Below are 19810 nucleotides of genomic sequence, written 5' to 3' on the forward strand. Positions count from 1 at the left end.
TCTCAACAAAGCATAAGGCAAACTTCTGGCACATTGTGACTGGTGTGAATTTGAGTTGATTTTGAAACCACTTCACCTTTTTTTGAGACGTGTGTGGTGCCAGCAGTGGCCTCCTCTGGAACTCTTTGTTGAGGGCATCTCAAGTGAAACTGATCTGGCAAAGGAGGTCAGGGATAGGCTTTCCTCTGCTACTCTTCACTTTTGCACAACCTGTGACTCAGCCCTGTCAGCTCCCTCCCATCCGTTCTTCACTTCAGAAAGCATCACCCTCTGCCACAGTGCTTCCCTGAGTGCCCCTAACAACCTTCTTTTTCCAAGTCGCTTCCCTTTCCCAATGCTTTCTTCAGGATCATGGTGGCTGGTTTTTGGGCAGGAAGTAATTTTTAAAAGTGTTTCTTCTGTGTCTGCTGTCAGATTTCTTCCCTGCACAGCTCAGAGGACATCTTGCATTCATCTCACACTGGCTGTTTTCTCCTGACCCTCTTTCTTCTCCTCCCTCACTCATTCTTTCTTTGGTGCAGGCCTTCTTGGACTGCTCCTGGTTTGCTTTGAGGGTGTACCCAAGTAAGCATGGGCAGGGTCTCTGTCTCAGTAGTCCGGTAAACATCCATTTGAGGTACACTCTGCTTGCTTTTCTCTCCAGTTTTCTAGGGAAACACCCCTGGCCTGTACACAGACCAGGGCAACAGTATTTTTCATATGTCCACCCCTTAGATGTTGTCTCAGATGAGACAGAAAAACCCCTTCTCTTGTATCCAAAGAGCTAAAATAGAGACATGCACTCCATAGATGTGTCTTCTCCTTGACAACCAGTACACTACATAGCTTAAGAGGACCCAAAATCAATACTTCCTTTCCTGTTAGTCTCCTGAGGGATAAATTTGGAAAAGCTTCTTTCCTTCACCCTCTTTTGCAAGTGATCTGTCTGCTCTGCAGCGGAAAATAAAAAAAAAGCACATGCTGTCTGGATTTTATGTGTGCTGGGAGTTACTTTTTCACCACTTTCGACTCTTTGTGTGTGCAGGTGACCAGACCTCCTTCCAAGTTCAGGTTCGGCAAGTGGAGGACTATCCTGTGGACCTCTACTACCTGATGGATCTCTCCCTGTCCATGAACGATGACCTAGACAATATCCGCAATCTGGGGACTAAGCTGGCTGAAGAGATGCGAAAGCTCACGAGCAATTTCCGTCTGGGGTTTGGCTCTTTCGTGGACAAAAACATTTCTCCTTTCTCCTACACAGCACCAAGATACCAAAACAATCCCTGCATTGGGTAAGTGGTGGGTGTGCCCTCAAGGGACAAGCCTTGTGTTTGCACAGAGCCTGGCTGCAGTCTCTTCTTCCATTCTTGCTTTAAATAATGAACACACTTCAGCCTTGGCTTTTGGGAATGCTGATTAGCTATGGTTGTCACTGTGATACTTGAGCAATTCAAACTTCTAGTTTTACTATGTCTCTTGGGAAATCTCTGTATCTCGAGATAGAAAACGATCGCATCAGGGAGCCTGAAGTGATTTTGAAGTACCTGAAGAGGATGCAGACATAGCAGGCTTTTTTACAAGCTTTAAGGAAAAGAAGGCAGAGCCAGGAGTTCCTGATTTTGGATCCCAGCTCTGAGTCATAGTTTGGCCTTGAGTAAATCAATTAAGCTTTTTGTCTGCATTTTACAGATAAGGAGACCAAGGCAATGTAAGTCCCTCCCAGCAAAAGTGTTTGGAGGAACTGAGATTTGTGATGGCCTGTAGTGCTGATTAATGAGTTCTTGTAGAGTGTTTTGAAGGCATCAAGCAGGTTTTTTCATCTTTATTGCTGTGGAAAGAAGCAGACTAGCCATTGCTAAAGACACAAATGATGTGGTTTGCTTTGTGGTGATACGAGGACCTTCATACCTTTTTTCCTTTTTTTTTTTTTTTTGCTTATTAGTGTCTTTGCAAGAGTCTTTTTGTTTGCCTTTTAACCACCTAAGTTGGGTTCAAGTCCACTGGATTGAGGATTATGCAGGAGTGAAATTGTGTGTAATGAAGGGTGTCCAAGTCAGATGAGTTTGGATGTTGGAATCACAGGATGGATACAGCAGCTGGTGCCTTCCTGGGAGAATGTGACCATTTACACTTTCCTTTGTAGTCTCCATCTTTACCTCATCCATCAGTGGGTCTTTCCCAGTCATGTAAGGACAGTAAAGTTAGCAGTAGCCATTTGTGGATACTTACATTGTAAGATCACCTCACATATGGGTGCCAAGCTCTGTGCATGCTTCAAGTATGAGAGGCAGATAAGGAGACCTTGCACCAGCTGGGAGTTTCTAGGCCAACTCTTGGCACTGATCAAGCATTGGCATCTCACTGCACACTGACTGTTGACCAGACAAAAATTATCTGTGTTCTCTTTTCACCAGTTCTGTTCAGAGTGGAAAGTCAAATGGATTTTAACACTGAAAACTTATGCTTTTAGCCATGATGTGAAAAGTGACCACACGACTGAGTCGGGCAGGTAGCTCTGCCACAATGACTCCACACTCTTTATAGTACTTCTCGCAGAAGGTTGGCGTGGCCTCTGAGGGATCCTCTCAGTCATCTCTGTTGTTCTCAGTCTCTGACACTTGCACATGTTGTCCGTGGGCTGAGGACAGGGTTTAGCTCCAGCTGGAGAAATATTGAAACCTTTGTTTAGCTGGTATGTGATTTAAATGGAGTAACATGGCTTTTGCCAAATGAAATAGAGTGAAATATGCAGGAGGAGGGGAGCGGGAAAGGAGGAGGGAATGGAACTGGAAGACTCAGCAACAAAGCATACCTGGAACTACCAATGACCTTTCATCAAGGACATCCAGAGCTGTCACCTCAGATTTTCCCACAGTAATCAGGCTATCCGCATGTACTTTTGGCTTTACCCAAGTGGTTGTTTTTCTTTCTGTGTGTTGCTTTAAGCCAGCCTGATCTTGGGAAAGCATTTGGAAAAGATTGACCAAGGCAGCTCATCAGGTGGATGCTCCCTTCCACTTGCCATGTGTTTCCTCTTCATCCAAACCACGGGTGCTGGCTCCCTGCTTTCTTGGAATCTCCTTCTCCTGCCCACTCTGTGAGTGGGCTCTGGCTGCTGCCTTGTGGCTCACTGATATTGCAGTGATGTTTGTCAGGTGTGGTTTTGTTTGCAGCTCTTTCTAGTGTCAAAACAAACTGTTCAGCATCTTAGAAAAGCTGAAAGTAAACATGAGCTGTGGTGGGTACTTTTTTCTCCTCGCCCAGGCTTTCTCCTCATCTTCCTTGTGGTGACAACAAACTTGCAGGTCTCTGTGGGGTGCAGCCCAGCTTTCTGACAGGGTCAGGCTGGGATCCCATGTGCCTCCTCCATCTTACAGCAGCTCTCTGCTCACCCCTGCTTCTGACTCAGCATCCTGGGTGGGACCTCCCAGGGAGCCAGGAAGTGGCTTCTTGCAGCTGCGGTCTCATTCAAGAGAGATGATAGTTTGAAGGATACAAACACTAAAGCGATAGGGCAGAGGGTCTGACTGAAGTTTTAATTGCCCACCTCTCTGTGATATGACTTGTGGAGGTTACAGCCACAGATAACCCCCCTGCATCACTGTGTGCCCTTGCTCAGCTATGAGGTATCTGTCTTGCTGCTGCCTGCAGCTTCTGCCAGCACACCTGGAGTGTGAAACAAACAAAAAGGATTAAATTATACAGCTTCATGGGAGGTAGGACCCTACAGTGTCAGTGTTTTCTTTGTGCAGAAGGGCTCTGACAAAGTGAGCACCCAGATGTATCATATGGGCTGGGAGCAGCTTGCTGAGACCATGCAGTGCAGCGGTTTCAGTCATTGCAAACTCCTTGCCTTGGCCCTAGGTGTGAGCGGGATACATCATAAGGGATGGCTCCAATTGCCAACCAGGCCCAGGGCAGTGGGACCTGCCCCGTGGTTATGTGTGTGCGTGGCTGTGTTGGTGCAAATCTCTGCTCTGGGGTCCCTTTGTGAGGGATTTGAACTCTCAGTGGTAAATCTTAAATACTCCTTTGAGTAAAAAGCCTCTTACAACTTACCCATAGTGGGTCATGTGTCAGCAGAGGCTTTTAATTGTTCTCTGGGATTTATCTTTGAAGATAAGAGTGAATTAGTGTCAGCCCAACTCCTTTATAGAAACATTTCTTTTTAACCCTTCCTATGCCTCTCCCCTGCACACACTCACTGATTCCCATGCCACAGGAGCTGCTCTGCTGAGTTCTTCCAGCTGTGTGGTGAGAACCAAAGCTGCCTTCTCATGGTTTTGTATGGGAAAAAAAGGTTTCCTGGTAACCTGCCAAAGCATTTCTCTGCCTTAGGGTGCCACTCCTATCTTTCTGCTCCAGTGGCGCCCTGGAAAGCAGACATGGTCTTTGCTCACTGTCTTGCAGGGGGAGTGGGAGGAAGCATGAGTTAGTTATCACTACATCTCATGCTGGGCAATTGCCAGGTGCCTGGTGATGTGCAGTGGGTGTAGGGTGGCACATGCTGGCAAGAAAACTGGATGACAGAGTGAAAATCCATATTGCAAAAGAAGGGAAAGGTAGTTTTTGGCAGTGATGCTCCTGCATAGTGCCCTTTGGCACCAACCCATCAGTTCTGCAGGCATGGGCCATAGCCTTCTAGGCTGCTGGGATGGGTGGCTCTGCCAAAACATACCCTTTGTATCACTGGGTTGCATCCTTCAGTCAAGGTTTCCCATGTGAAAACTGCTTTATGGGTGCTGAAACTGCAGAGCTGTATGGGCTAGGGTGGGCTGGTACTTGGTGTCTCCACTCACACTGTACATGGAGAGAGATTTTCGGTCCTGGTGGGATTTCTGGAAACTTCAGCTTCTCAAAGCTCCTTAGAGGAAACAAAAAAAAAGGCTCTGATATAGGGTTTTTTATATAAATAACCAGAAATCAAAGTGTCCAAAGCATGAAGTGTTGTAAAAGTATTTCAGTCCTCTAAACAGAATTTTAGAGACCAACCTGATAGGGTTGGGAGCCTCTGCAGCTCTTGGCTGCTGGTGTGGCTCCTCCCAGCTCACCATCCCTCTGTTCTTCTTGCAGTTACAAGCTGTTCCCCAGCTGCGTCCCATCCTTTGGCTTCCGCCACCTCTTGTCCCTGACGGATAAAGTCGATCGTTTTAATGAAGAAGTCCAGAAACAGAAGGTTTCTCGCAATCGAGATGCTCCAGAGGGTGGCTTTGATGCGATTTTGCAGGCTGCTGTGTGCAAGGTGAGTTGCTCTGATTTCAAGGGTTTTAAAGCAAAGCAAAAGAGGAGGAGGCTTCTTCTGCTCTGTTCTTGATATGCCATTTCTTGAAAGTAACTACTAAATTTTTCTTGCAGAAACCATGGTAAATGCCTTGAAAAGTAGGAGCTATTGTTTTCTTGTGCTTTTTTAGATGAACAGGCAAAGGAAAAAAGGTTAATGCTGTTTCTAGTTTAAAAGGATAAAAATGGAGCTTTCGCAAATGCAAATGTAGGCCTGAGATTTCATCACACAGTTAGACTTGTAGGTGCTGTTCCCTGAGCACCTGAGACAAAATCGTGTAAGATTCACACACACTTGTGTGCAGCAGCACCATATATTAGATCAATGCATTTCTTAAGTGTGTGTCAAACACATCTTGCAGCAGTTTGACCCATGTTTAGGGTTGGAGCTTGTTCCCACTGCTTATGCCTGCCCCCTTTGTGTATGGGGTTGGAAGATCCCATCTCCAGGCACTGGTAGCCTGTTCTCAGTCTTTGTCAGCAAAACTGAAGCAGAGTTCACTAGAGCTTGGTGCCATGTTAGCCATGTCCTTGGGGTTTTTGGAGATGCTTGCATGAATATTTTTCTGATGGAAGGGTTTGCTTCACTCCAGTGTGTAGCTGAGTTTCCCTGCTCACCAGGAAAGGCTCTTTTTGCTATTTTCCCTCTTGGCATATGATTTGCTTTTTGTTTGCTTCAGCTTTTCATAGTCCTTTTGATGTTTTCTTCAGGGTCTGAATTATGGGAGCCAGGAGATAGGCATCGTCTGTGGGAGGGCTGGGATATAGGTATGTGGGAAACCAGATTTTTCTCCACCTGCACTGGCTTCATTTATGCTTCATGATCTCAGCAGGTCTGAACTTGCTCCATTGGATCTGATGCCAGCCAACAGTAATCTTCCCTCTGCCAGCCTGACACAGATATTTTTGTTGGCACAACTACAGTGCTGCTCCCAATACTTGTCTGGGTATAAAGTACTTCTCAGTTTTGGAGAGGTGGCTCTCATGATTAGAGCAGGGATGTCTCAGGATGGTGACTCAGTTGTTCCACTCACCATGTGGGTTTTTGCAGTCCCTTCCACCAAGTTATTGCGAAAACAGGACAGCATTTCCCTACAGCGCAGCAATGTTTCAGTGTGTTGTGTACCACAAGGGCTCATTTTGGAGGTATTGGTGGAAGGCAGGAGACCTGCAACATAATTCCTGTACATTTGTGCCAATCTCAGACTGCTGGCAAGGATCAAAATCTTTGACTGTTGTTCTTGAGTGCACAGCCTGGTCCCTTCTAAACTCAGAAGATGAATTTAGATGCTGGCACCATCTAAATTCTGGGTTGAGCATCCACTAGGAAGGGTGAGCAAAGGTGAGCATGTGCAATAATGTGGCTCTTGGCATGATGTGGCAGGTCACAACAGAAGAATTTCTGCAGCCTTAGCAGTTACTGCTGCAGTTACTGAAGCTTGGGTGTGGGAAAGAAGTTCCATGGGACTGGTGTGTAAGGCAGGAGAACTGGCTGTGCCGTGACTTGTGCTGCCTTGGCAGCCCCTTGCTCTGGGTGGAGCAGCTGCCTCTGACTGAAGCCATGAGCAGCAAATAGTCTGTCTGTCCAGAGTTTAAAAAGCCAAAATTTCAGGCCAGCTGATGTTTGGCTCCATAGTTAGAATGGGAAGTTAACGTTTAATTTGCCTCACAGTGATTGAGTCATGGCCCAGACTGGTTGATGGCCGTGGGCTGTGGTGAGGTTCAGCACTGTTGAGAAGGGTGAAGGTAGTGAACATCTGGGCTAGCAGTGAAATGCTGCTTCCTGATAAGGATTCTCATCCAGCACTGATTGATGGAGTATCATGGTCATGAAACCCTGCACAGTCAGTAGTTTCTGTTAACTCAGGAACTGTTTCCCCCCCCATGCAAGGAGAGCAGTGTACAAGTGGTGACTTCTGGGATGGGTTTCCTCATCACTACTGTGCGTCCCCATTGCATCTCACTGGCTTTTTTTCAGGGCAGTTAGGACCTTAGAAAGTCCCCTCTCTTGGGGCAATACAGCATGTTGACCATGAAGCATTTTGTGCTCAGCAGCAGAGTTTGTGGTATCAGAGAGTTCATGGCATAGCAGAGCCTCACTGTCTGCAACCACAGTGTCTGAGCATGGTCTTCTCCTCTTCTGAGGTGTCAGAAACAATACCTACTTTGTTGTCTAGTTGTTACTATACTGTAATTCATATCAAGCATTTCTTCTACATGGGCTGTCTAAGAGCTCTGTAGCATTGAAGTAATTTTTTGGCCTTGTTTTCAACCCAAAGAGTGAGGAAAGTTTGTACAGCTAATAAGAGACTAACAAGCAGGCCCAGGGTTTGGCTCTTTTCTGAAAGATGAAGATATAGTAAATATTATTCTGGAGGCAATGAAAGAGCCGTAGACAATGAGCCTTTATTCGGATGCTAAAATAGTAACCCAGGAATATTAATCAACTTTCCATATTTGCATTTTCCATTTGCAGTATTTTGGTTTTCTGCCATTTTCTAAGTGCAAGTTTCATATGGCTTGATCATTTGTATAAGTTTCAGATCTTGTATACCAAGATGCAGTAAGGAGATAATGTTTGATTGGAAAATAAGGTGTCTTTTGAAAGAGTTTTGATTAGTACTTGCTAGGCACTTGTATATGGAGATAGCCTAGACATACGGGATACACAGATGTCTTTTGGAGCAAGACCAAGTGAAGGAGATTTTGACTCTTAATCTCTAAGGCATTAAGAGATTAAGTGCCTTGAACCTGTGTCTATTTCTTCCCTCCAAAAATGTCTGCACCTGAGAAACTGGTGAAGTTTTACACATATTGATGAATCCATGAGGCTCTCCCCGCAGTTGGTGTCTTGGCAATTGAATGGATTTTATTCAGTGCCCAAAGTATAAATTTAGGTATTTTTTGAGGCATGGAAATACTCATCATGGGTTTTGCAGCCTTTTCAATAGTATTTGGAGGGCTGTGCTGTGCTGAGGCAGCTGTGGCAGTTTTGCCAGTCACTGTTGGCTATACGGAGTGAGAAGCTGTTTGGGGTACAGGAGGCAACTACAGCCAGTCGTAGGAGTAAGGGCAGGATCCATAGCATGCCCAGCCTTGTGGAAACATGTCTTCCCACCTTACTCTGCTCTGGATCCAGTCCCACCCCTGCTTTTAAAATCCTTTATATCCGATGAGGATCAAAAACCAGATGAGGGGGCAGGCATCACTGCAGGATCTTTGTTCAACAATACCAGTCCAATAAAAATAAATGAAAATCTCCTTGGTTATTTGTTTTAAGCAGAGCAGAGTGCTGCTCTGGGTTTCTCAGTGGAAATTGCATGCTAAAGAGCTGTATTTTCCAGCGCCTGGAAGCTGCTGGCAGAGGCAGCACAAGATGCAGCGGCTCCTTGGCATGCCAAGCCTCCCTGGGGGCTCTTTCATAGACCTACAAGTCTTTTGGTGTGGCGTCAGCACTGGCTCAGCCACGTCATCCAAGACATCCTGGTCTGATGCTCTGAGGCATCAAATGCTTTCAGTGCCTGAATATTGGCATGGAAGCTGTGAGCGCTCATTGCTTTTTGGAAGTGAGTTCCTGAGCTAAGCAGCCACAGCAGATTTGATGTTGTTGATATGGGAAATTGTGTCAGAAGCACAGAGTGTTTGTCTGCAAAGGGATGCTTAACCCATGATTTAAAGGTGGGCTTAGCAGGCAGGTGACCAGTAGCTTCACGCCTGAAGTGACTTTTTTAACTGCTGCTTAAATGCAGCTCCTTTTCTTTGTGTGTAGCACATTTCTAAGGAAACGAAACTCAGATTAATCCTTCTAATCTCTTTGGGAGTTTCTTGGCCTCAATCATTTAAAAAAAATCAGCTTTGGATGCTCAAACAAAAGTGAACTGGATGGGCTTCTGTCCGGTGGCTGAGTAGACTGAAAACTGCCTCTTGCATTATTGTTAGAGCTGTAATCACTTTTGGGTTCAGTTCTTAAGGAGTTACATTTTGGCATGAAGTTTTAGCCTTTTGTCCAGTGGGGTAATTTCAGTGGAATGAATCCTGCTTCCCAGAGCAAAAAAGTCCTCTTTGCTTACTGAGCTAGACTGTAATGTGCTGGTGCATGGCAAAGGATGTGTGTTGCCAAAGATTTCTTCCTATGGCCTTATTTGCATTGTGTGGGTCTTTAAAATATCATGAAGAAAAAATACGTTTTGAAATAGGGAGGGAAAAGGGAACTACTTTGGAATAGTGTCCCTGAAGGAAGAGTTATATTTATCGGAAAGATCAGCAGACTTTTGGCTATGACTCACATTTGGAGGCAAAAATTGTGCTGACAGATGTGATTCTGCACCCTTCTGCCTGCTTTGCCCTCCTGCCCTGCCCATGCCTGTGCTTTCCATAGGAAGTGCCTTGACTGAGGGCCTGTGGCAGCTCTTGGGCCAGCATTGTACTAAAACCAAGGCAGAACCCGGATTTTGCTAAATAAGCTGAGCAGCGAGCTCTGGAGGAGTTGGGCATCTTCATATGCACCATCATCCCATCAGTAAGCTTTTACTAGCTTTCCCTCATCTGTTCCCAAAGCATTTGTATGGTGTTGCTCTGAGCCAGGATCTGGGGGGAGGGGGTTGCTGGAAGTGTGTGGGGAGGAAAGGTGTGGGGCTGCGTATTTGCCAGCAAATGGGCAGGATGTCCAGCCCAAGGGGAAGCTCCAGATGATGGGGATTTCTGGCTCCAGTCTGTTCCATGGCAGGATCTCCCTGCTGTCGTTGGCAGCAAGGCCCCAGACCACCTGGCTTGGCAATGAGGTGGCAGCAGGAGCAGCCAGTGAGTGCAGGGGTTTGCTGTAGTGCTGTGGTTTCCAAAAATTTCCTTTGGGTACCTCTATTTCCTTCTACTTTCCTTGCAACTAAGTGCTTCAGTCTGCTGTTGTAGGCACAGATCTGCTTCTCGAGCTGATGCAAAGCTGGAAATCTGGGGAGACTCCATGTGAAGGAAATGTTTATAATCTAAATCTTATCCCTCTACTTGAAAAAAATCCCTGCATCTCTCTCCATGCAAAGATGGTGATGTCTGATCCTTATACAGAGTGACTGTTGAGGATTCAGAGGACACTTCATGTGCTGTGCTTGACACCTCAGTGCATTACCATGTTTTTAAATAGGCAGAAATTTCTCATTGTGCAGAGCAGTTGTGTGTGGATCAGTGCCAGCACCAATGCCAAAGGTCCCTGCCCTGCTCTGCCCTGGCTATGTGTGTCCCTGCTTCTCTGGGCTGTGGTGCTGGGGGGATGGAGCTATCTGGGGCATGTGTTAGAGGTACACAGTGAAATGGCAGAGGTTTGGAGGCACCGTGACTTCCAGGACATGTGTGCAGAAGGGGAGGAAGGCACAGTGCCTGTGCATGAATGCAGGTGCACCAAAGCCAGAGCCCTTCGGCAGGGACCTCACTTCGTCCATCACAGCTCAGAAACAGCCTTTATGAGCAGGCAGTAATGAAAATGCTGAGCAGGGATATTGCAGCTCTTGCTGTTGCCTTGGCTGCTCCACAGAGCTAAGGAAACAAGGTCAGATTAAATGTGTGTGGAGGAAGTTGGCAGCTCTCCTTTGGCTATAAAAGCAGCTGAAATTCTTATTTTTGGATCTGGGTAGAGAAGCTCTGGTGGACAGTCCGCATACCTCCTCCTGCCTTTTAAAGTGTATTGGAAGAAGATGCTGGGAAATGCTGGATGGGCCCCTGACATTTTGTTTTCTTACCAGGGATGGGTGGACAGGAGCATGGTACTCTCCTAATTAGTCCTAATAGGTCTGCTGCTGGCCAGGCACACGGCTGGGACTATGTGCAGGGTGAGGGGTGAAGTGTAGGCTTGGCAGGGGCAGACCAGCTGTCTCACAGGGTTTGTTTTTTTCTCAGGAGAAGATCGGCTGGCGTAAGGAGGCATCTCACCTGCTGGTCTTCACGACTGATGATGTGCCACACATAGCCCTGGATGGGAAGCTGGGGGGGTTGGTGCAGCCCCACGATGGCCAGTGCCACCTGAATGAAGCCAACGAGTACAGCGCATCCAGCCAGCTGGTGAGTGGGCCACGGGGGTGCAACCCTTAGAGACCTCGGACCTCTCTGGAGACCAGCCAACTCCCACTCCAGCAGCTTTTGGCAAATACAGTGCCTGGCCAGCATGGTTTCACCCAGTCCTGCAATTTGCTAATAATATTTGCTGTTCCCTTTAGGCATCCCCCTACAGTGAGTGCTTCTGTGATGTTCAAAAACAAGTTAGGAGCATAGCGAGTTCCTTCAGGGATCATTGCAAGGGAGGGAAAAATAACTTGGTGTCCTGAAGAGCATTTTGTTTTGCCTGCAAAGTGTAGACGAAGCAGGGAATATGTCATCCCATTTCTAAAATGTCCAGTGGACTGTCATCTTCTTCCTGAGGAAGCGATATCTACCTTGATGTGGCTAAGCTAGTGAGTACAATAGAACGCTCCTCTTACTCACAGCCTTTGAGCACAAAACTGACATAGGTCTTAGTAATAAGCAGCCAAATAAGCCCTTTTCAAAAACTTAACTAAGTGGAGGAAACTCTGGAATGAATGAGCACTTGGCTGCCACCTCATTAGCACCTCCTTCTGCAGAATGGTGCACTAATTATGATTTTTGTTCCTGAATGAATGTCACCCTGTTAGGGGAGGTGAATCTGGGTGGCTGTGTTATGGCCAGAAGACGGGTTCTGTGGTGGGACCCCCTTTCCATACACCTGTGTAATCCTAGTAAATGTATATATAGATCGGGGAGCAAAGTCCCTGTACTGATGTGGAGTTAATGCTAGGGAGCCGGCGGTGGGAATGCTGCCTTGGTGTTCCCATGTTTGAATCTCCGAGGCTCTCAGTCAGCCCTCCAGTCTGCAAGTAAATGAGGTGGGGTTTTTTTCCAAGGACAGCACTTTAGAAGCAGGCAGGGGTTTTAAACTCATGCTTGTCTCTTTAAACTGAGCCCTTGTTGATATCTAGAGCAGCATCTCCCTGCCATCCGCTCTGGGAAATCTGCAGAATTAAAGATCTTATTGTAATCTCTTTATGGTCCCAGTATGCAAAAAGATAATGGGTATTTCCATTTTGGGAGAAAAAAATTCATACATTTCCACTTGCTGCAGTTCTAGATCTCCCTGCCTGGCATCCCTGGAGGTGGCAGCCAGTTAGCACACACATGTGTCTGCTGATGGCAAAGTAGAAAGGAAGAAGGATATCCAGTGTTTCACGTGTTGCTGTGGCTAATGGTGTTTTCAGTCATGTATTCTAGTGAACAATGCAGCAGAAATATTGAAGGGATTTCTACTGTTTCAGTTGGGATTGTGCTGGTACATCACGGACTTCATCCCACAGTGAAACATGCCACGTGTCTGGAACGAAGTGTTACCCATCAGTTTTTCTGCCCCCTTTTTGTCCTTAGGATTATCCTTCCCTGGCACTTCTTGGGGAGAAACTCGCTGAAAACAACATCCACCTGATTTTTGCTGTTACAAAAAGTCATTATGTCCTGTACAAGGTAAGCACTGCTCAGCCATCTGGGCTGGGGGGTGATTGAAATGCCTCTTGAGGCCCTGGGGAGTGGAGGCAACTGCAAACATGCATGTGTGCAGTGGCAAACACACGTGTGTGCAGTGATAAGTGTGCACACCCATGGCCACACGTTGCCTGTGCGACAAGGCTCAGCTGCTGTCCCACCCTGCTAGTCCTTTCAGCAAAACCCACTAAAGCTTATTAGAGCAAACAGATATATATGTGTTAGTGAGCATGCGAAGACCTAAAATAGACTCCATCTTAATCTTGATGTTCGGACAGCTGCCAGCATGCAGCATGCCAGAGAGCAGAAACCTGCTCAGCCCATTCTGCAGTGACTTAATCCCATTACCTAATCATGCACAATGTTTCTGCCCAGCTGTGTTTTTCCATCACGGAGTCCAGGGCCCTGACATGCCACACACAAGTAGAACTCTCTCGGCATTCCTGTTCTCCCAAAACAAAAGGGGACCCTAGGCACAAAGACTGGCCTGTGTCTGGAGCTGCCCTGTGGGGTTTCACTCCTCTGAGGATGCAGGGGTGATGTTTCAGGCAGGGTTGCTTTTGGAAACCTCTGCTGAGGGTCTCCAGGCTCGAGCAGAAACAACAAGCAGCCGTGTTGCTACGGCCGGGATGCTGCTGCTCGCCCATGGAGAGCAGGAGGGCTGAGCTCATTCTCCACCCCCTCTCCCGGGGATGCTCAGAGTTGTAAAGGAAGTCAGGGCAGCCCCACCTCCCTCCCCACAGTACCAGCCCTCCCGAGTGCGTAACACCTCCGGTAGCAGACTCCAGGTCTGTTTGTCCCTGTTCTATGGCCTTGAGCTTTGTTTAATATTTGACATGCCTCGTTAGCAATGCATTACACATTAGTGGGAGCCAAACCATTCCACCATACACACAGCTGGGTGATGGGGCAGTGTGTGTGGCCAGTGTCCCGGGCACGGGGGCGGTCCCTCCTAACCCTCTGCTTTCCTTATTTTTTTAAAGAACTTTACTGCCTTGATTCCTGGGACAACAGTGGAGATTTTGCACAAAGATTCCAAGAATATCATCGAGCTGATTGTCAAAGCCTACAATGTAAGTGTGTTTTAATACCACAGCTGCTGAAGTACAAAGTGTCAAGAGCTCTCAGCGCCCCCTCCCTGTCGAGCTCCACCCGGCTTGGCTACCTCCCTCCACAGTCGTCTGCATGCTGATGGAGCTAGAATGTCCACCCTGGGGAGGGAAACAAGGTGTGTGAGGAGGAGAAGGAGCATGGGAATACCCAAGAGAACCTGCAGCACAGCAGAAATTTCACCCCGTATCTCCCATGTGCAGAATTGTCCTCAAAATACAGCCCCCAGCTAAAGCAGTTCTCTCTCAGAGCACCCTACCAATAGGTAAAATAGATTATTTTGTTGTTATCTGATGTTCGGAGGCCTCCCAAAGATGGGACCAGCTTCAGCTAAGGTGACATCCTTGGGTTGCTCTTCATGCAGCATAAGTAGGTCTTCTCCCTGAATTCTTATGAGTCAGCTCTTCATGATCCTGGGATGATACTGCTGTTTAGCTGCTGGGCATGGAGATCTGACCCTGCAGTGGGTCAGCCTTTAGGTAGTTATTCATGTGTGGGACATGTGGACACAACTTCCAATGGCTGCAAGCCTTTCTTGGTACTATGCTCATGAGTGCAAGGCAGTGAGGAGGAACTTATTTGGAGGAGTTTACACATGCAGAGGACATGTAGGAATGTGCTGCGCTTTGCTCGACCTGCAAAATTCATCTTACCTTTCCCCCCAGCTCCCTGCAATTAAAACAGCATTTGGTTATGCCTCTGAGGAAAGGCAATGAACAGCTAATGCTGCTAATGAGGCCTTGGAGATACTACAAAATAAAATCCCAGTTGTCCCATTTTGTGCCCTTGAGGAAGGAGAGTCTTGCAGCTGAGATGCTTGGTTAGGGAGAAAGAAATGAACGTTAACTCCAACTTGATTTTGAATGTGGTCTCAAACACCATCACATGAAAATGTGCCTTTGCCTCAGTTTCACAGATGAAATATGCATCCTTGACTACATTTCACCATCCCTCAAGCCTTTGCAGATATATATAAGCTAATGAAAACCACTGGGAATCTGATGCCCCCACCTCTGCTCCTTCTGTCTCTTTGCTTGTAAGCTTTGCAGTGCAGCCAGCTGGAAAACAATCGGATGCTTAGACCAAGGTGCCCCATGGAATGACTTCTGTGGGGTGATCAGCTGCTGAGACCTGGGCTGGTTTCTTGCCCGTTCAGGTGGGTGGTGGCTGTGAGCTGGGACCCCCAGGTGTGCTGCTGGGAGCTGTCAGCTCCAGCTGTGCCACAGGCATCCTGGGGCCACTGGAAACCTGGCACCTGCCCAGCCCGTTTCCTCTTGGTAGCTTTGTTTTTTTCCTGAAATGATGGAGGAAATTCTCACTGAGGGAGAAGGCTAAAAATCTGCTTTGCAACTGGGAATGAACCTTTCTTTTTATTCCTTATGGAAAGGAAGCTCTGAGTCTGGAGAAATCCTTCATCTGGGACAGGGACTGTCTTCTCTTGTGGGGTGCCAGTGACTGGTGCTCTGGGCCTGGGCTCAGCCTCTCGCCTTCAGTGCTTTGGCCAATCTCAGACTTGCTCAGGGCTTATGTTACTCTCAAGATCCCCTTCCCCTCTGTCTCTTCATCTTCCAACTCCCTTTTCCTCTGCCCAGCGGGCTGTCTCCTCTCCCTCATCCTGTGAGGCATGAAACAGAAGACAACAGGGGCTGCTTTCTTCCTGCCCTCACTAAGGGCAGAAAGGAAAAAACTAAGAAAAAAACCCTTCCCCCAAATCTTGAGATGTCCGAGAGATGCAATGGCTCATGGAGGGCTGTGCCCACACACAGGTCTGGGTTTGAACTGAACAGAGGAAATGGACCACTGGTTTAAAAAGCACTTTCCTAAAGCAAATTCAGGTAGGTCTTGGACATGTTTATTGTTGCCCTCTGTGGTGGCTGTGGTGCTGCCAGAAGACACTGCTGTGTAACAGCGCACAGGGGCTAATAATAATGGCATTACAATTAGGTTAACGGAATGACCATATAGGCCTAATAAGAAAACTTGGCATCTCTGTAAGAACATAGGAAGAGCCCATGCAAGGTCATACTGAGATCTGGCCTGGTGTCCTGTTTTCTGCCATGCCTCAGATGAGATGCTCTGGGAAAGAAGACAGGAGAGGCTATCAGTGTGGCAGCTAATTTCTACAGGATAATTTAGGGCAGAGCAGTATCCTGAGATTTATTGGCATATGCAACATTCAGCCCACAGGTGATGGATGGTCCCAATTGCTACCCCATGAACAGCTTCTCTATTATAGCAGAGAGAGAAGAAATTATTCCTTTCTCTCCTCAAGGATTGTTCAGATTCACTCAGCCAATACTCATTTATTTCTTGTCCATTTCCAAAGGTGTTGGCTCTTTGCTGGCCTGTGAACCCTGGTTTTGTCATCACATGTACCAGCAAGAGGTCTGAATTAGCACTTTTACTTAATCTGGCCTCATTGGTGAGGGATGGAGACAAGGGGGAGAGGGACGGAGCTGGAAGCTGGCTTTGGAAAACAAGCATATTTGTACAAAAAGCTCCCTTTTGAAAAACTTTGCTGTTTTTGGACACCAGTTGTATAAGAATCAGTTCCAGCCATTGGAAGAATTAAACAAAACAATGTGACTCCAAATTAATGCTTATGAACTTCATTTTGTTGGGACTTAAAAAGTCTGTGCATGCAGCAGGGCAGAGAGATGAGAAGCAGAAGAACTGGGGTAGGAGCATACCAAAACCTTACGGATGGAAAATGCTCTTTGTTTTGAAAAGTTTTGTAAAGACATTTCTGATTTAGTTTTTTCCCTTGGTGGTATTTCCAGCTGACAGTTGAGAAAGGTTGCTTTTTGGTTGGCACATTCTCCTAAGAAGGAAAATAGATTTTTCTGACCAATTGGGTGATAGGAAGAAAGCAGGACAGAGTTAATGCAGTTTTACACCTTCTCTGTGCTGTACAACAGACATTGTATGTCAGCTGCCAGTGGAGAATCATGCTTTGTACTTCATTAAGAGGCTGGTTTATGGGGAGGATGAGGTGCAGATGTGTGCCCACAAGGCTCTTACCTGGCAAAGCTCAGAGATGCTTCATTTGAGGTTGAGAATGCTTTCTTTTCTTTTTTTTTTTTTGTATGTGTATCCATATATTTTCAGTACTGCCTATGGCGGTTATCACACCTGCCCTAGTGTATAGGCAGCTCCCCATGAGTCTAGTTGTGTTCATCAGAAGTCTTCTGGGTTGGTTAAATCAAACTCAAATGCCAATGTGTGTGCAGGGGTGATTTTTTTTCCATATAGGTGCAGATGTCCTAGCCACCCTCTGGAAACATCAGGAGAAGAGACTAAAGCAGAAGACACCCACCTGTCTTTGGGAGCCTGATGGTTTGCTTTCCCGTTGTGTTTCTAGAGTATTCGGTCCAAGGTGGAGCTCACGGTCTGGGACAGCCCTGAGGACATTGGCTTGACCTTCACTGCCACATGCCAGGACGGGTTGTCCTATCCTGGGCTCAGAAAGTGTGGGGATCTCAAAATTGGAGATACGGTGAGTCTGCCTTTCAATCCGTTCCCTGGAGAGGCTGTTTCACCTTCTTTCTTCTCTTGATGAGTAGTCCTGGGCAATAAAATACATTTTTGATCATTTTCCTCTGCTCTACTCACACTGTGCCATGATGATATAGAAGCCTAGAAAGAGTGGACTCACTAGAAACAGTTCTGTGTGGTGTAGATCAGCCCAAAGTGAGCTGTGAGGAAAGAGGGAATACAGGTATCTTGTCTACAGCACTGAGATAAAGGTGTTAATCAGGCAGCAGGACACCATAGTCAAGAATGGGCTCTTTTCCTTTAATCCCAGATATTCACGTCACATTCTGACCTGACAAATTTTTGTTTCCATGGTCTGCTGGTCATTTCCTGGCCCATTAAATATTCAAGGTTTCCTTGTTATTGTTTGGGAATGCTGTCTTGTATCAGAAATAGCATTGCCAGCAGGATGAGGGCAGCGATCCTTCCTCTGTGTTCAGCACTGGTGAGGCACTTCTATGTTCAGTTTTGGGCCCCTCAGTTGAAGAAGGACTTTGAAGAGCTACAGTGTGTCCAGGGAAGGGCAACAAAGCTGGTGCAGGGGCAGGAACACAGGTCTGATAAGGACAGGCTGAGGGAGCTGGCTGTGTTCAGTCTGTAGAAAAGGAGGCTTGGGGGGACCTCACTGCTCTCTCCTTGGAAAGAAGTGTCTAGTGAGGTGAACGTCAGTCTCTTCTCCTATGTAACAAGTGACAGGACAAGAGTTGCACCAGGGGGGATTTAGATTGGATATTGGGAAAAATTTCAACACTGAAAGGATTGTCAAACATTGAAACAGGCTGTCCAGGGAAGTAGTGGAGGCACCATCCCTGGAGGTATTTACAAGATGTACAGATGTAGCACTTAGGGACAATGGTTAGTGGTGGGCTCAGCAGTGCTTGATTAATGGTTGGACTCAGTGATCTGAAGTGTCTTTTCCAACCTTAATGATTCTGTGTTTCTGTGATTCTAATCTAAACCTGTCTTTTCTGTCAGTGAGTGAAGAGATCATGGCTTACTTGGAGGTATTGCAAAAAAAGGCAGGGTGCTCAGAAAGGCAGCAACCCTCCTCTCTTGTGTTCAGTTTCTCAGGTGTTGGATGGCAGCACAGACTAAAATTATAGTTTGCCCCTTGACGTTAACAATATATATGGCATAATCTATCCTGTGCTTTTCAAAAAGCAAGGAAGCTAAGGTTTGCTTGTATCAATTGAGTTTTGATGCAGATAAATGGGTTGCTGGGCTGCAGGGCTAGGGTAGCAGGGCTCAGACCAGTGGGGAACCTCCTCCCTTTCTGCAGACTTTTGCTGTCTGAGGCCATGGTTGTGGGTTCGTTAGCAGCCTGATTGCCTTATTTGAGAAGAGTGACTCTGCAAACATACCAGAGCTCTCAGTGCTGAGGCATATAAAAATAGTTTGAAAGAGTCAACAGTAGCTGGAGCTTTAGCCTGCCAAATAAGGATCATGTGAAGTGTTAAAAAGCGAGGTAGCCCTGCTGTTTTAGCTGAATTTACTGGATCTTAGGTGGGTGGGTAAAAGCGATCCCTGGAGCTCTGTTCCCATGGCAAAGCCTGAGCCCCGAGGAAGCAGAGTTAATCTGGTGATTGAACCTGGGCTCCTGGCTTTAGCAGGAGCAGAGGGGTTGCTCCAGCTGCTGCAGCTTGTGCAATAGAGGAGTCTGGCAGTGAGTGCAGCAGGGAGCCAGCACTGGTACCACTCCTGTTTTAGGTGCACCCTAAGTATTGAGGTGCCTGCACAGATGAGCCATTAGATTGTGGGGGGCATGTCCCGCCATCCTCTATTGCTCAGCTACTTTCTGCTCCACTGCTTCCACATGGATCAAGATTTGACTTCTGCTAAGAAAGTTTCCCCAAAGAGGATAATGCTGGCACTGTACCCGAATCTGTCAGGGTTTAGTCCTGGGGCCATGGGTGTCAGCGGGTGAAAGGGAGCAGGATTACCCTGATCCCTTTAGCTTGCTTTCTGATCTCCTTCTCCTCTGTAATTTGAGCTCTACCCTAAGTGCTTCAGGCCTTGGGAATGGGATGGGGTCAAGGGAGATTTCCTGGGGGTGCAGCTCTCCCGCTGGGGGTGGCTGTTGTGCCTTCGTCTGCACGTCACCCCTGGACATGTGGGAGAGTGCAGACAGTGAGAATTTGCAGTGACCCCCAAACATCTACAGAGAGAAATCATTCCCTCCTGATGTCTAGGAATAATGTTTCCTTGGAATAAGGTTAATCCTTCTTGCTAGGGGGCAGCTCTGGGCAGTGCTGGCTGGCCCCACCAAACAGCAGGATTAAATTAGAGGCCAAGGAAGCAGCTATAGCATGGTCTTAGTTTTCTGAAGGAGAAAATCCCTGGTGCTGGATTGTAACAACATAAAATGAGTAGG

The 19810-nt window shown here is 47.0% G+C and overlaps 1 protein-coding gene across 1 annotated transcript in view; it reads left to right on the plus strand.

Annotated features, from left to right (window-relative positions):
- The window catches only part of ITGB5 (integrin subunit beta 5), a 60795-nt gene that overhangs the window by 16640 nt on the left and 24345 nt on the right, over window positions 1–19810 (plus strand). Inside the window, exons 4-9 of the mRNA XM_071561852.1 lie at window positions 1025–1274; window positions 5056–5224; window positions 11149–11310; window positions 12682–12777; window positions 13779–13868; window positions 17267–17401. Of these exons, the coding sequence (XP_071417953.1) occupies window positions 1025–1274; window positions 5056–5224; window positions 11149–11310; window positions 12682–12777; window positions 13779–13868; window positions 17267–17401 (902 nt within the window). The remainder of the gene's footprint in view (window positions 1–1024; window positions 1275–5055; window positions 5225–11148; window positions 11311–12681; window positions 12778–13778; window positions 13869–17266; window positions 17402–19810) is intronic.

The sequence above is a fragment of the Pithys albifrons genome, chromosome 8 (genome assembly GCF_047495875.1).
Source record: "Pithys albifrons albifrons isolate INPA30051 chromosome 8, PitAlb_v1, whole genome shotgun sequence".
NCBI classification, from domain to species: Eukaryota; Metazoa; Chordata; class Aves; order Passeriformes; family Thamnophilidae; genus Pithys; species Pithys albifrons.